This window comes from Ambystoma mexicanum, chromosome 2p (assembly GCF_040938575.1).
Source record: "Ambystoma mexicanum isolate Mex_15411 chromosome 2p, UKY_AmexF1_1, whole genome shotgun sequence".
Lineage (NCBI taxonomy): Eukaryota > Metazoa > Chordata > Amphibia > Caudata > Ambystomatidae > Ambystoma > Ambystoma mexicanum.
The window spans coordinates 1,221,355,583-1,221,372,983 of record NC_090923.1 but is presented as its reverse complement, the minus strand read 5'-3'; the positions used below and the strand labels follow the sequence as shown (position 1 = coordinate 1,221,372,983).

Sequence of the window (17,401 nt, the reverse complement as noted above, 5' to 3'; positions counted from 1 at the left end):
GTGCTGTTGGGCAGGGCTATGTGTGGTTTGTTTTGTTGTTGTTGTGGTGCAGTGAAGTTTGTGCGGTTTGTTGGGTTGTGTTTAGCAGAGTTTGAGCGGTGTATGCAGAAGGGTGAGTTTTTTTTACTAGGGTTGGTTAGTGGCAGTACCCTTTCATATCCCCGCTGTTGTGACTAAGTGTGGTCCATATCCCTTCCCCTGTAGTACATTCTGGTGTGCTGCAATTACCATCCATGTGGTGTGTGCAGAAGTGTGGTTTTTTAGTAGGGTTATTTAGTGGTGATACCTGAGTTCACTCAGTTATGTTATGTTATATGCATTTATACAGCGCACGGCCGCCCGAAGGCATCATGGCGCTAGAGAAGGAGAACAAAGTCAGTGCTGTTGAGGCCACAATACGAAGACCTAAAAAGGGTAGTTTTCAGAGCTCTTCTAAACGCTAGATGATTAGACCTTTTCCTCATTCCGGAGGGCAGGCCGTTCCATAGATTAGCCGCGACTATGAAGAAGGCCCTGCTGCTTACCCTGGTGCTCCGGAACCTCGGGACAGCCAGGAGGTCGGCGGAAGAGGAGCAAAGATCACGTGCGGGGTGGTAATGGAGAAATTTAGCCTGCAGAAAGTCAGCGCCTTAGGCGTGAATAGCCCTATGGACAATGCACATAGCCTTGAAAAGGATGCGCTGGTTAACCAGCAGCCAGTGAAGCGAACGCAGTACCAGGGAAATATGAGCTCCATATGGGGTGCCCGTGGCTACCCTAGCCGCTAGGTTCTGTATTTGTTGTAAATGTTGGATCAGGCCGTTTGGCTGGGCCAGGTACAAAGAGTTACAATAATCCGCCCATATCCCTTTCCCTTTGGTATAATTTGGTGTGCAGCAATTACCACCCCCACGGATTCCTCCAGGGGGGTTGGGTTTTCCTTGTGCCATGTGGTCCATCCGTTGCGCGATTGGGGACACCTCTCTCCCCTCTGCTTCCATCTAAGACCCTCTATCAGTGGTCCAGTTAAATCGGACCCATATCCGTTCCCGGTTTCCCGTGGCCATCTATAGAGAAGGGTATACCCTAGGTCTCAAAAACTACCCCTCCCATTTTGACGCCTCTCTTCTTCCTTGCACTCCACTCCAGCCTACTCCCCACTCCTTCTCAGTTGTGTGTTCATTTCATGGTTTGTGGGTGTTGTTCAGTCCTTTTCATCCCGTTCAGAGCTGAATAGGCAGGTTTTTAGACATTTTCAGAATTTTAAATGCTTCATAGGTTGTATTTCTCTGGGGAAGGGAGTTCCAAACTTTTACGGCTATGTAAGAGAATGCTGATCAACCACATTTTTTCCTCATGTATGGTTTAGGTTCTAAGCAGATGTCATCTCTGGATTGGAGTGTTTGAGTAGGCTGATAGATGGTGATTTTCTTTTGTATGAATTCCGTTCCTAGGCCGTGGATTGCTCTATGGTATGCACATTGTTTTGAAGGTGATGCATTTTTTGACTGGGAGCAAATGTAGCATCCTTAGCGCTGGAGTGGTGTGAGGAGAAGTCTGGCAGCTGTGTTCTATATTCGTTGCAGTTTCTTCAGTAAGTAGTCCGGCATTCCGAGGTATGAGCTATTGGCATAGTCTATCCTGGACATGATGATGGCCAGTGTTTTGTGCGTGAAGGAGAGGAATGGTAGAATCTTTTTGATCTTGTGCAGATGGAAGAAACATTTCTTAATTGTCGCGTTTACTTGCGGTTCTAGGGTTTGCGCATTGACCATTCGCGTTCCAAGATTTTTGGCAACTTTGGATGGTGTGGGTAGTGTTCCCAGTTCTGTGGGCGCTGTGATGTACTGGTTGCTTCTTTGGTTATTGGATGTAATCATGATTTCCGTGTTGTCTGTGTTGATTTTGCGGTTGTTAGTGTCCATCCTTTGGTACAGTTCTTTGTGACAGTCTATTAGCGTTGTGTTCTCTTGTTGATTATCACTGATTTTGTAGATGATTTGGGTATCATCTGTGTAGTTGTAGCAAGTGAAAACGTGCCTTTTGATGAGCTTCATTAGTGGCGTCATATAGATGTTGAAGAGGAGTGAGGATAACGAGGTGGTGTCCCGCGGTGCGGATTTGAATGGCTTCATCCATACTGTTTCTGTTCTTTCAGACAAGTAAGATTTAATCCAGAGCAGCGCTGTGTCAGTGATCTCTATTTCTTCCAGTCTGTTGATGAGGATGTTGTAGTTGACTGTGTCCAGTGCTGCAGAGAGGTCGAGTAGAATCAGTGCAGAGTTTGTTTTGGAGTCTGCGTTGTATATTTATATATTTTTTGAAACCCCCCACCCCCAAAAAATTTGATTTGTTTTTTCTGCAAAAATTTGGCGGCAATAAACCCAGCGAAAAAACATCCCGCAATGAAAGGTTGTCGTACCTTCACATCAAATAATGCCAATGGATGCATTAAGTTGTCTCCGCCTTTTCTCTGTCCCTTGAACCAATACAACTGTGTACAGTCCTATCCTCATGTGTTTTGTTTGGACTCATTGAGGTATTCTATGTTTAAGAAGCTGTAGGATAGGGGAACCCACAAACATTTTGAAGGGGGCCAAAATGTTTTGTTTGATATTGTCCTGAGGCCGCAATGATCACTGGACACTGCCAAAAACACAAACACACCCCGAGACACTACCTCCATTGTTCTAATTAGCTAATTCGTAAAAGTACATTGAAAAAGTATTCCTGATGAAAACATGACATGATATAAATACCAAATCACTAGGGATTGGGGTGGTTCTCCTCTTTTGACTACTTGGGCATAGGATTTAATAACCGGTCCTGAACACCCATGAAGACTTGCTCTTAAACCTTTATTCAAACTCTCTTCTGCTCTCCTCCTTGATCTCTTCTCTGCCTTTGACATGGTCAATTGTGCCACCCTATTAAAGTGGCTCTGCGACACCCTTGGTATCTCGGATGTTGCAATGGATTGGTTGACCTTGTTCCTTTCTAATTGACCTTCCCAGGTGCAACTTGGCCCCTTCCTCTCCTACAACTCACTCTCTACCTGCAGCGTCCCTTATGGCTCTATCCTATCGCTGTGGCTCTTCAACATTCACCTTGCCCTCGTCATTTTCAGTGTTATGCTGATGACAGCTCTCCTTCAAACTTACCTCATCTACCTCCTCTCTCATTCCTGACTGCCATTCAGGCTTGGTGCACAGCTAATGATCTATGTCTTAATGCCAGTAAGACTGAGATCCTTCTCATCGAAGCAGGGACCCCTGCTCCCTGCCACCCTCCTTCGGTCCACTCCCCTCATGTAGTGAGGTAAGAAACCTTGATATCATCTTTGAATCCCCTCTTTCCTTCTCCCATCACATACCTTGCCAAGAAGGCCCACATCCTCAGAGGCATTCTCTCCTTCCTTACCTTCCCACAGAAACTCAATGTGTCCAGAGCCCTGGTTCACTCTAGGCTGGACTACTGCAACAGCCTCTTCCTCAATCTACCTCTTTCCACACTTCGCTCCCTTCAACTGATCCCAAATAGAAATGCAAGACTTATCCTTGGCCTCAAGCCCAGGGACTGCATCTCTCCAGCCCTTAAATCTTTGCATTGGCTCCCTGTGGCTGAAAGGATCAAATTCAAGACCCTTTGCATCATCCACAAGGCCGTCTAGGCCATGGGACCCCGCTACATCCAACTCGCTCACCCTAAATACCTCCCTGCTAGAGCCCTTCAGTCCTCTAGCTCCAACTCTCTGCAGAACAGACGTTTCTCCAAGCAGTGAGTGGAGGTGGGGGGTGCATGGGGGGTAGATCTCTCTCCTTAGCAGGTCCCTCGCTCTGGAATGGCCTCCCCGCCCCTCTGACGTAAGCCGGACATCCTACAGTCCTGGAAGCATCTCAAGACCCTTTTCTTCTCTACCGCCTCCCCCCTCCCCTTCCTTTGCTGATTGCACCCCTGCTGCTTCTACCGGTACCCTGGTTCACTCATGAGGCATACAGAGCACCAGGCCCTCCCTGACCAGTCTTCAACCAGCGCCTCCCCACTAGCGCTATCCCTGACCAAGCCTGGTGGATGAGTTTGGTCCACCCCCCACTCCATCGCACTTAGGTGGTGGTCCTAAGCTGTCTTTGCCCTGGCACTTACCCCGCCCCCCCCCTCCCCCAGTTGCACACCGAGCACTTGCCTGGCCCCTGGGCCGGGCCTTTTCCCGCCCCCAGTCTCCCTGCATCTTATGCCCCTGTATTATTCCCACCTTCTTCCTCATCGCCCCTTGCACTTGTTTTTCTGCACTTGCACAATCTGAATGTCACAAGGCCTAGTAGGACCGTTGTTGTTGTTTACATCTCCTGCCCCTGCCCCCTGATGTCTTGTAGTGCCTAGAAACACTTTTTGCTGTACAGTGTGTCTTATAAATACTCAAATAAATGAAATAAATAAAAGTGGGACAACCACATTACAAAGCTATGTGTCAGGATGAGTCAGACCATAGGGCCCATTATCTCTCGCTCCCGCCAAAACCAAGCAGCTAGCGGCGCAGGGCATGAAAATTCTGTCTAAATATTGAACATTTTCTCTTGCCCCTCTGCTGGCCTTCTATCGCCAAAGCTAGTGTCCATTTTGACCTTTGGCTCAGAGGGAATGCTTAATCTATCATGGCATGTGTGGGCCTTATTAGAAGGTCTGTTCTGGAGAAAGATACTTAGATTACCCAACGCATTGGCAATTGCAGCCATAAAACATGAGCTCAGATTGCAGTCCTTGGAGTCAATTTCCCTCTGGAAGTCCATTCTGTTCTACAGAAAGTGTAAGATGGCAGAAAGAGGAACTCCTTTTGACATCTTTACCTCAATAGATAAATTGACCAGCCGTCCACTTAAACTTTGGTGGGAAAAGATAGAAAGCATATTGGTTGAAATTGCGGTAGAGAGAGGGGAGTTCATCACTAACCCCAGATCAAAACCAAATTCCGGGAAAGTGATTGGATTGAAACTAGCCGAAAAAGAAATCTAGACACAATAAGACTGTGTATAGAATTGGAACAAAAGGGCTTAACTAAACCACCACAGTACCTACTAAAATTTCCCCCTCAACATTATAGGGATGGGTTGATGAGCGTGCGTCTGAATATACTGGCCACTGCAGAGGTGAAGTTAGCCAGGAAAAAAATAACGGAAACTCAATCTGTAAATACTGTGGTTTGCTAGGGGAAATTTTAACCCTTTGTCATCTCGTGACTACCTGTACAGCCCTTAACATCATGGGCACTGGTTATCTGCAGGCCCCGTTGGTTAACAACTTAAGACATGCAGTGGTGGCAATGGGTCTTAAGAGGAGAGAAAGTATGTTTATTTGGCTGTTCTGCAGTTCATAGACGTCATATTAAAACCATCAGAAGTGCTTGTATGACACAAAGATGTGTTGGTCTCCAGTAGCATGCAGAGACAGCATAGTAACCATATGAACTGTTGACAGTCCACAACCAAAAATGTCATCATCCTGAAATCACTTGTTGGGGAGAAGTTTGACCCCCACCAGAGCTTCTGGGGGGTACCAGCTATGGGAGACCCCAACACCTCCCATTTTGCCCAAAGAAATGCAGCAGAGTCCCAAGCAGGCAGCAACATGTTCCAAACTGCGTTTATTTCTGGGCAGCAAAAAAAACACACACAGAGCTTCGTGCACAGCGAAAATCCAGTCACCGTCTCCCCGGGGCTGGCTTGCAAGCCAGCTTTGTAACACACTGCAGGCTGACATCACAGAATTGGACCAGCTCCCAGAAACCTATCTCATCCTGCGATTGGCTGCTAAGTGATAGGTTACCTATGGAGCCTGTATAGGCAGCCTGATAATTGGATATTAGGACTTTTACGTCAGTGGGTTGGTTTGTTTTAACGGCGCCACCCCCATTACCTAATACTAAAATTGTTGCATTATGAATTTGTTCCCATTAGTTTTAGCTGAAACAGGCTTTTCGCCCCTGGGCCCTCAGCGTTCATTGGCCAGAGCTGAGCCATTCTTGTTAGAATTATGTTTCAAATGATGTGTGGGTCTTTGCGAAAATGTCTTTCGTTCACTGTCGTTCAAGGAAAGGAATCTTATCTTACTGTAAGACCTTGGCTGCTGCTGGATTTGCGAGGAGCATTGCTGAAGTCAGCACGAATCCCCACTGTGGCTGGTGTTCAGTGAGACAAATGCACCTGGCTGTAATTTTCCTGAAACATGGCTTTACACTGTGCCATTAGATCAGGTTAATTCATATAAGCATCTGCAAGCCTTTAAACAGGGATTCTTGTGTTTTGTAGATTCTGGTATTGCTGCATTGAGGCTAATGTAGCATGTAGGTTGCAATGTTGGTGAAGTGGGTGTCTCTCAGCATGGGTGTACTGGATTGTGGTGCAAATGATGAGTGTGTTCCTTATTCTTCCTGCTGTTCAATCTCTTCATCTGCCTGGGGTGAGGGGGCAGGAGTTTGATCTCGATTTTCCCTCTTCACACTGTTGCTAATCGCTGTGTTGAATGTTAAATGATGCTTTATTTTTCCTTTTTTGGATGGTTGAAAAATGGATAATAGTTTTGATTTAAATGGTTAACTTGCTTATTTTATAAGTGCAACCAATAAACATTTAATTAAAAAAAATAAGGGGTATTTTTAGATTGCCAAATAATTTGAGATAGTCATCAGTGGAACACGTGATTAAGGTTTGCGAAGGCAAGGCCAGCCCTACAGGTACTTTGGATGTGAAATATGGGGGAATCACAAGGGGTCCTGGTTTACAAAAGATGGAGAACTAATTTTTAAGAAGACTGCTTATGGTGGCCCCTTCAACACCTGTGTACTCCATGCATTTGGAAACGGCTATGGCATATCTTGCCGATACCCCATTGGCGACACCTATTCTAATCTGGGCCTCACTATCGGCTGGTTTGCCCACATTAAGTCCCTGTTAAATAGTTTGCCATGGCAATATATTTTGAGGATCCAGGGAAGATGAAAGACCTCTGTAAATTGTTAGTAAAAGCCAGGAGTCATGCAATTTCTGGCAGCTGCTTAAATCCCAGCTGAGGGCTTACATTCCATCAGCTCCCTCAAATGGGCCAGCTGACTATTTGCACCTAGTGAGTGTGCCTTTGCATAGAGCTCTCGTCATGAAAGCGAGAATGAATGTATACTACCTGTTGGGGCAGTCATCCAGACCTGGCATAAAGACAGCGAAGGGGGCCCAGTTTATAGATGTATGTGTGGTGGCTTCGAGACCTTGTCCCATTTTATTTTGTTATGCCCATTATTTAATGGTTTTGGGGCAGAATTTGTACTGAATATACGTTGCTAGTGGGATAAGCTCTTGTCGCTGTTTCTGTTGACCTCAGGGAAGCCTGTAGTGATATTTGCCCTTGCCTGTTATTTACAGAAAGCGTTATGGCAGGGTGGGGAAGGGTATGTCTAACTGGTGGTCATCATGTGTTTTATTGGAAGTCCGTAAAATCCGAGGGAGCTGTTGCCTGACACTAATGTATTTTATTATTTGTGTATGTTTTTAGATTGTGTCTATTTGATTATTGTGATTTTATGAAATGTGCTAACTAATGGTTTTGTGGCTGTAACGATCCAAAATAAACTTAAGAATTGATTGCTATAATGAATCACTGCACTGGCCTCCTGTCCAGTGAAGCGCGTTGGTGTTACTCTGCCTAACCTTTATTTTGTTTCCATGCATTTTTATTTCTCTGTCACTCTATTACACATTATATGCAGTGATCTTACCTGTGGTTCCAACTATTTAACAATGTGTTGGATGTATAATGAAGTAAATGACTGTTAAATCAACGTACAGGCAAGTGTTCTCAACAGACTGTGTGAATGTGTTTTACTGGTGTCTGGGAATCCCCTTTCTCCGCAGCCCATAGCGTCATAATACACTGCCAGGTATAGATCAGACATTGGCTCTAGGACTCCGAAAGTACGTACCTAACAACCTTTATCGATGAGGACCACCTACAAAAGCGTTATCCACTGTCCTGGAGCTCTGGCTGATGACCCGGGTATATTCAAACAAACGTAAATGTCGATAGACGATATCCTAGAAAGCCATTGTTACGGGACAGTTACTTATTTGTATGTGTCGCCAATAGCTTCTTTTGCAGTCATCTTTTGATGGTTCAAAGCTCAATGAGTGGCATATCCTTGCTGTCAAGGTGTGTGTCTTTGTATGTGTCTGTGAAGTGAAAGACCCTTTGCTTTTATTTACAGTATGTAATCCTCTGTGGTAGCAAAAATGTGCCATGATGCCAAAATGAACATTGTCATTAAACAGTTACTATTTCCATAAATGTATTTGTTCTTGAGGTCAAGGAGTTGGATTTGTCTCTTTTTTGTGGGCAACGTAATGGCCTCATGATCAGTGAATGGGTACTGGCTTGTTGCGGTGAAGGTATGCTTCTTTAATAAGTGGGGCCAGGCACAGACCGTCGCTCATGGTTGTGTGAATGCTGCCCATCGGAGACGTGCCTCCCAGCTCGAGGTGCACCGCTTCATTTGCAGCCAATGAACAGAGCTATATGAGCAAAAAACATTCTTTCAGCTTTTCTGTTCCGGACAAGATGTTGTAATGCAACCTATAATTTTCTCTTTCCCATATGTTCTTGTCTGTCTCCTGTGTTTCAGCTATGTTCTCAAATTGAACAGCTAGAACTGGAAAACAAGCAAATGAAAGACGGTCTGCCTGTGCCGAGTGTCCCTCCTCTTGGCAGCCCTGTGGATGGCGAGTTTCTAAGACTACAGGCAGAGAACACTGCACTGCAGAAAAACATGGCAGGTAAGCGGGTACAGTGCCACCCGGAGAGATGACTGTTTCTATTAGGTCTTTTTAACTGCATTGCATGGTTGTGCCATTCTGTTTGCTGCAGTCGGCTTTGACAACATGCATGGCTCTGGGAAATGCAAACGGATAGCCTTTGTTTCATGGTGCGATTGTTGCTGGTTAATGGTAATACCTACACACGTTCCATTGGCTCCTTTCATTCTTTCTCTTATCTTCATTGCATTGATGTGGCAGCTGGTGAATAAATCGTGCAAGCTACTATATTTATTTATTCGCCATCACTTTGACTGGTAAAGTATGCATTCATGGTTGTATTTTGCCCCGTCGCTAGTAAGGATTTTTGGCATTTTAAAGAGTTACAAATTATGTAGGCCTTTCAGTGAATAAGATTAGGGTTCCTTCCTTTGCGATGGACTCTTTGACTAAATAATAATACCCTGTTAGGCAGAATTGCATGCAGTACCCTCTGGGACCACCACATACAATTAGGGCTACAGGTGTTCGCCAAACCAACCTTTGGTATAAGTTTGTACCACACAGTTTTTGGTAGCGAGCTGAGCAGCCAGGCTTATCTCAAGAGTGAATGTGAGCAGTACAAGGGGTTACACAGAGGTCTTTCAATCACAGTGGTTTAAGTAGGCACTTATACTCAAGGGTTCTTGGTAAAAACACGTATTAATTTATTACACAATCATTTAGAAAACATTTCACTAGAAGGAGGCAACTTAATATTATACACAAACACACTTCAGTACTGAACCAATAAGTTTCTGTACAAGTTAGGCTCCCCTGAAATAGGAGCAAAATGGCACTTCAGTTACTTTCAATGGTAGTAAAAGGCAAAGTAGAATACATCACAAATACTTTCTTAGGCAGTGCAAATAGTTTCAGTTCACTAGAGGATTCAATTCAGTTCAATAGGCATAGACTAGAGTCAATGGACGAGTGGCTTAGATAGGAAAGAGCAGTTATTGTAGTAAACGGTAAAATCTTTGCAAAAGTTCTCAGAAGTAGTTTAGACGAAAAAGAAGCATATGTCGGGTCACAAGCTGATTAGGCCTGCAAGTTGGGAAAGTTTCACGAACATTCACTGCGAGAGTGGCGTTCTCTCAATCGGGTTGGCACAGTACCTTAGTATGAAGAAACAAATTCAGCTGACGTCGTTGGTTCCTGGCAGTTCCTGCAGATCTCACTGTTCCTGAGCCTCAGTCGTGGGGACAAGAGGGAGGACATCGGGGGAATCCTGCACTGCACGGGATCATCGGAAAACGCAAACAAAATGGAGTCGCTTCAGTTCCAGTAGCTGTAGATTCAAGCACACAAGCTGGTATCCCTCTCCCTGGTTAATCCTAACCAGCTTTGAGAATGGTATATAGGGGGTTTAGGAGTTGTTGGTCCCACCAACTCGTTCTTGGACTTTGCTGGATTTTGAGGGCTTGATTTTGCCAGAGGTGGGGGAAGATCTGGTAACCACAGGGATTACCTTGGCACAAATGTTTATTTATTTATTTATTACATTTGTTATACGCCCAGACCCGGGGGTATCACGGCGTAGTTAGACAGTAGGTAAATACAATCTTAATAATAAAACAGAGAAACACAAGTAAAGGTAATGTAACAGTCAAATATGTACAATTGGAGGTGATGGTCTAGTCAGAGCAGTTCGTGCTCTGGGTTCAGTTAGTATTTGTTGAATAACCAGGTTTTAAAGAATTTTTAGAATTGTGGGAAGGATGTTTCATTCATGATGTTAGAGGGTAGTGAGTTCCAATGTCTAGGAGCCAGGACTTTAAAGCTGCTATCCCCCTCTTTCTCTCTTTTGTATCTTGGGATTTCGAGGTATGCGTTATTGTTGGATCTGAGAAGTCTGGTCTGGGGTTTCTTCATGACTGTATTGTTGAGGTACTTGGGAGCTTTATTAGCCATACATTTATGCGTGATGCTCAGGGTTTTGAATAGGATCCTAGCTTGGATGGGGAGCCAGTGGTGGTCTCTTCTGATATTGGAGATATGTTCAGATTTTTTGGATTTGGAAGTGCCAAGGAAGACGATGTTACAATAGTCTAGCTTAGAGAGTATGAGTGCTCTGGCTGGTGTGACACAGTTGTCGGCTGAGAGGAATTCGCGACTAAGGGCGATAATTTTGGAGGTGTAGGATGTGGAAGAAGCTAGTGTTTACTTGTTTAGACATAGTAAAGGTAGCATCTAAGTAGACGCCAAGAGTCTTAACTTGTTTGAGTACAGGGATCGTGGTGCCATCGATGATGAATGATTTGTAGCCATGCTCGAGGGCATCGATTTTGCTGGATGAGCCTAATATGAGTAGCTCTGTCATCATTGAGATAGAGGCTGCTATTGGCCATCCAGTTTTGTATGAGTAACTAGATTTGGTTGACCAACAGTGAATCTTGTTCGTAGTAACCTGTTAGTGGGATGAGGATCTGGGTGTCATCAGCTAAGTTGGTGTAGATGACACCCATGGCATCCAGGGCTGTGAAGAGCAACTTGGTATAGGCATTGTACAGTGTGGGGGATACGCAAGAACCTTGCGGGACGCCTGCGGGGACTGGCAAACGGACGGCTGATTCTTTGCCGATGGATACTCTAGAAGTCCTATCTGCTAAGAATGATTTGATCCAGTCAGTGGCATTCTTAGCTAGGTTGAAATTGTTAGCTAGTGTGTTGCAGAGTTTATCATGGTCGACCAAGTCGAAAGCCGCTGAGAGATCCAGAAGCATTAATAAGCCGAGTTTACCTGCTTCTCTGGTGGCATCCATTTGGATCTTCAAATCAAGAAGGGCTGTCTCTGTGCTATGGTTGGGGCGGAAACCTGGCTGTCGGTCCCCTAGTAGTTGGTAATGTTTCAGATGGTTTTGTATTTGGAAGTAGGCTATTTTATCGATTATTTTCAGGAGAAATGGGACAGTTGTAATAGGTCGGTAGTTGGTAGGTATAGTTGGATCCAAGGTTGTTTTTTTTTATAGAAGGGGTGTCACCCAAGCTTTTTTGATGCTTGTGGGGACAGTGTTAGTGAGGAATGAAGCAATAACAAATTTGGTGATGACAGGCGTTAGAGTTAGGTGGTAAGGGAATTGGTCTTCTTTATAGTTAGAGGCTTTGAGTTTAGCTATGGTGTCTAGCACTTCTTTGTGAGAAACTTGTGTGAATTGAAATGGAGGGCCAAGAGTGGTGTTTGTTGCGGTCACTGCGATGGTGGGTGGGATTTTATCTGCTAGGAGTGTTTTTTGCTATCGATTTTGTTTTGTAGTAGTAGGATTTTGGATGATAGGGTGTCTTGTATGTTGGTGCACCAGTCTTTACTGGTGGTAGTGGGTGCTGTTGTTTGACAAGGGTTTTCAAACTCTCTAAGGATGGTGAACAGTTCTTTGCTGTCTGAGGATGCATTAGTAATACGAAGGTTAAAGGCATTGGCTTTTTGGGTGATTATCGCTGGTTTGTATTTTTTGTTGCCTTCATCAAAGGCTAATGCTGATTCCGGGGTGGTGTTTTTCTTGTGGAGGTGTTTGAACAATATTTTTATACGTGTCAAGGACACTAGTTCCTCATTAAACCAGAAGCAAGATCGTTTATCGGGTCTTCGAGTTTTGGTGGTAATGGGAGCAAGTAGATCAATGGTATGGGTGAGGCTTTGTTGGTATTGTTCTGCTAGGTAGGCAGGGTTATTGGTGCCTCGTATCGTGTTGGCTAGTGCTGCGCTCAGAAAGGGGGAGAGGTTGTCTGGTGAAAGCTTTTGAATGTTTCTGGTTTCAAAGGTGTCTGTTTTTTTGGGAATGGTGTGGTCTGTGCTAGTATTATTTATTGTAAAGTTGATTACAAAGTGGTCTGACCATTTAACAGGGATGATAGAGTCCATGGATACTTGAGAGTTGAGCGTGAGGAGCCAGTCCAGGTCTTTGGAGTGAGTAGGTTCATTTATCAAAGGTGCGAGGTGGGTACCATTCTTGTTTCAACGATACATGCACCCTATTAGGAAACATTTTCTTTTTGAGGCTTTCCCTCCATAGACATCTATGAAACCCCGCTACTATTTGCTGCAGTTTTGAACCTGGCCTGACTTTTAGAAGGTAAGTACAGTTTTCTGCTTTGCTTATCTTGGTAAGTTCATCTGTTTTGGGGGAACTGATCAGTCCCTTTGGCTATAAGTACAGGGGGACTCAAGCTCAAATTTAGGATACACATTTGCCATTGGAGCCAAGACCTGCTGAAGACCTTGAACTAGTTACAGCCAGCCAGCATTCATCTGCCCCGGCAAAGCGTTCCTACTTTGCTAATCTCTGGAAGACATTCATTGGTGCTTCGACCCCTAGACCAGTGGGAACAACCAGTCTCGACACCTGTTCAAGGATCCTCCCCTTGGATGCCTTTAGGCTGTGGTCTAACTAGCTTTCCTTTGGATTATCTCACTGCATCAGTTGTTTTCCCAAGTTCAGACTTGGGACTCTGCAGACCCTCGACTTGCGGGGAAAAAGAGGTCTCCCCCCTGAAACTGCAACTTTCCAACACTAAGAGGGCCCTTGCAGGGCCAGCTTGTTGTTTCCTGCCAGAGGGTTCGACTTCTGCCACTTGATCACGGTGGCTATTGCCGATTCCCACCTGCATCGTGTCCCGGGGTCCCCCAAGATCGACAACCAGTTGGTCCTTCATTGCCCCTGAATGTTTGTTGTCCAGTGCAAGGAATTGTCTCGCCGGAGCACAGTACTGCCGATGAATGACCTAAACCCTGATGCCAAAAGTGATTTATGCACCCAGGACCCCAGAGCCTCTTCAGATGGGGCAAAGACCTGAAGTACGTTGACTCAGCAAATTCAGAAGTGATCTAAGTGGTTTCTGACCAAACCAGAGTACAGGGGTGAGTTAACATACACATTTCCACCTCTGCCCGCACCACCACCACTTTGCTCAATAAAGTTTAACAGGCGAAAGGTCCTTGCCCTACCTCTCCTTTCCCTGAACGTGATTGGTGCACTTCTGGTCAAGGATCACTCTCTGGGCTTTGCGCTGGTATTGTGAATGGACCGTCTAAGAACTTTACTCCTATTCTTTATTTCTGAAAAAAGTACACTTTGTGTGAGGGGTCAGAAATGTGGAGGACGTATGGATGTATCATTCTCAAACATAACCATTTTATTAACAGAAAGGGGTTGGATAATGGCCTAACTTTAACTATCCTAACAAGAGAGTCCCTTCCTATGAAACTAAAACTAAAGCAGGATGACCTTGTGTCCAAACTGATGACTTGCTTCACAGAAGCATTTTATAATGGCGCAATCCTATAGGAAAGCGCTCTGTGAATCAGGCTCTCAATCTGACCGTCGCACTAATTCGGTATAAACCGGAGACACATGAGTACGTTAATAAACTGGTTTATTTAAGATGAACAGCAACAGACCCTCAGCACATCTTCTCGCAGCTCTCCACCAACTGCTGTGCCTGTAATTTGGATTGTAACATAATATTCTGCATGGTGTTGCCTACACCACACTCCATACTCAGCCGAAGTACATCATAACACATCTCCCTTCGTCTACCCAACACACCCTCTCTTCAGCACTGTAATCCTATTCTTATTCCACACCTGGCCACCATTCACTCGAACTGCACCCTTACACACAGCCACCACCCGTATGGGATCTGAGTACAATAAATCTCCCTTTGTCCTCTTTGTTTATCCTCACCTCAATTCTTTATGTCCCTGTCTCACATTCTCTCTTATAACCCACTTCTTCTTTTTTTTTTTAAACTCCTCCTCAACTAATCCCCCACACAATCTGACTCTCTCTCTCTTCCCAGCCATGGTGGACTCACCTTAGTGTTTGCCTTACTGTCATACTACTGATATACTGCAACGAGGATACGGTAACACTCACCTGGACCATAAAAGGATACAAGTTGTTTCTTGGCCAATTGTCTCAGTGGTATAGACTGGGTTTTCTTTTTGCTCAATAAAGGATACAGGTCGTGTTCTTGGCCGATGATCTCATTAATCTCGAACTAAAGTAAAGGCCTTCCAATTGATGAACTCTGCTAGCTACTAGGACATCCACAGCTAGAGCGGTGAATCAATGGAAAGGGCACAGAGCACAACTAACAAACGCCAAGCTGTGTCAGAAAAAATAACTCTAATCAGTGTCTGTCCTCAGTGGATGGAATGAACAGCTAACTCAAAGAATGGTACAATCAACTAACCTGCTGGTGTCTTCAATGCAGAGAAAGGAGGACAACTAGTGATTCCAGGAGAGTCTTGACCCAGGAAGTCCAAAAGCAACAATGACCAAGGGAGGGGGGGGGGGGCAGTAAGGCAGCTAGTACACGAACAGAACGAGGGGCGCACTAGGATCGAGATGGTCCACTCCTGGAAAGCGTCCATGAAGTTAGTGCACATATGTGGCGAAAACAAACCAGGAAGCAGCAAAACGTTGCGCAGGATAATAGGTCAGTTCATTAATGACTGTACTCCGTACTTGTGATGATGGGATGTAACTGGGTTTGATTAGGTAAATAATCTGTGCGGGAAGTGTATTGCCCGCAATGGAAAACAAGTAGCAGCGTGGAAATTCCTCCACCAGAAGGACTCAGGAAACAACCCTGCACTGGTTAGTGCAGCATCCTGGGAAGCGTCCATGAGGAGTCGCGGCAAGATGAACGTCCTCCGCTATAAATAGGAAGGCAAACAAGGACCAGAAAAGAGGGTTCAGATAAAAGTACCTGCCCGCTCAAGGTACACGAACGCAGAAAGGCAGGCGACTTCAAGTAATAACTGGATACTGTAGCAGGATAGTATCCGAAGCTCCAGAGTGGAAATCAATCGGAAGCAGCGAATGCCACCAGACGTTGATTTGAAATAAGTTTGCTGCAAGCTTCACGTGACAACCAGAACGTGATGACGTGACAATTAGGCACAGCGTCCTTGCTGCAAACGCCGTCTCCAAGGCAATCTTTCATACAAACGCCAGCATGAATAGAATAGCCTCACTGCCGATCTTCGAGCAAAGCTTGTCTGTTGGAGCTTCTTCAGGGCAGTCTTACCAGCAGAACCAGGTGGAGATGCTGCAGCAGGCATGACACTGAAAACCCCTCATCAATTCAGGGGCTCAGACCTGTTGTGGCATGAGGCGACATGCACAAAGCATATATCCTCTCCTGAAAAGCCACCTTCTAGTCTATCCCACACGCACCAGCCATGCAAATGGCATCCTTAATGCACCTATTCATCCTCTCCACCATACCATTCCCTTCTGGATGGCACAAGGCTGACTATTTGTGTTTCATACCACAGTTCTTCCTATACTCCATAAAACATCCACCCGTAAACTACGTACCATTATTCGTTAATATACTTCCTGGAAGACCTTCTATTGCAAAAACGTCCTGAATAAAATCAACTATGCTCTCACCATTAATCACCCGAACTATCTTGAATTCGGACCATCGCGACAACAAATCCACAAGCACCAGTACAAACCTGCCATGTCCACAACTTACATCTGCAGGCCCTAAAATATCCATTGCTAACTTGTGCCACACTTTACTGGAAATACCAACTTCCACAACAGGTTGCTTTTTGGCCACCACACCTTTACCAACTTTAATACATTCAATGCAATTAGCCAACCTTTTTTCCACATCCCTATCAAAACCCAGCCACAAGTATTCTCTCCTCAAAATAGCCTTGGTCCTCCTCAGTCCAACATGCCCGCTATGAGCCAAATCAACAATCCTACCCCTAATAGCCTCAGGGACAATAGCACGTCCCCACCGAAATACAATATCATTCACCACGCTCAGTTCTCTGCGTACCTCCCAATACGCTTTTTCATCTTGTTGGAATTCCATTATTTATGCCGCAGAGGTTCTACATAAACCTTGACACGCATAAGGACCATATCCTTGTTGATTGCGTCAACCCACTCTTCCTTACTCACAATGCCCTCGTGGTTTACAAAAACCATCTATGACACATCATTCTCCTTGACATCCTCTTTACAACTACCCAATCCTGATAGACAATCAGCCATGGTATTCTCTTTCCATGGTAAAACTTGGATCGCAAATCTACGGCTTTGCATTCTAGCAACCGCACTTGCCACGCAGATGGATACTTTGTCCTACCCCTTACACTGAAATATGGCTTTGAGGGGTTTGTGATCCGTCCTTATAACGAAATCAGTACCCCACACAAAATTCCTGAACCTTTCTACCGCCCAATGGCACGCTAACACTTCTTTTTAGGAAGCAGACTAATTCTTTTCCGCCACTCTCAGACCTCTTGAAGTGTGAGCCATTATCTCATCCTCTTCCGAATTTTTCATCTGCGACAACACCTCACCAATACCATTGTCAATTGCATATACTGCGATCACGCTCCTCCTACTTGTATTGATCCTCCTCAAAGGGCGCTAAATCGATTTCCTCTTTTATGGTGTTAAACGCTCCCTCACAGGTTCCAATTAAATTCCTCCCCTAGTGCACCTGTTAGGCCTCTCCACATCCTTTATGGCACACACCACACTACTCTTCGTTTTCACCCCATACACAGACACTTCATGACCGAGATACTCAACCTTGTTCACTTTAAACGTACA

The 17,401-nt window shown here is 45.0% G+C and overlaps 1 protein-coding gene across 2 annotated transcripts in view; it reads left to right on the top strand.

Annotated features, from left to right (window-relative positions):
- The window catches only part of GRIPAP1 (GRIP1 associated protein 1), a 1,613,923-nt gene that overhangs the window by 163,609 nt on the left and 1,432,913 nt on the right, over nt 1-17,401 (top strand). For both annotated transcript variants that reach the window (XM_069645489.1, XM_069645490.1), the window contains exon 6: nt 8,642-8,792. In XM_069645489.1, the coding sequence (XP_069501590.1) occupies nt 8,642-8,792 (151 nt within the window). The remainder of the gene's footprint in view (nt 1-8,641; nt 8,793-17,401) is intronic.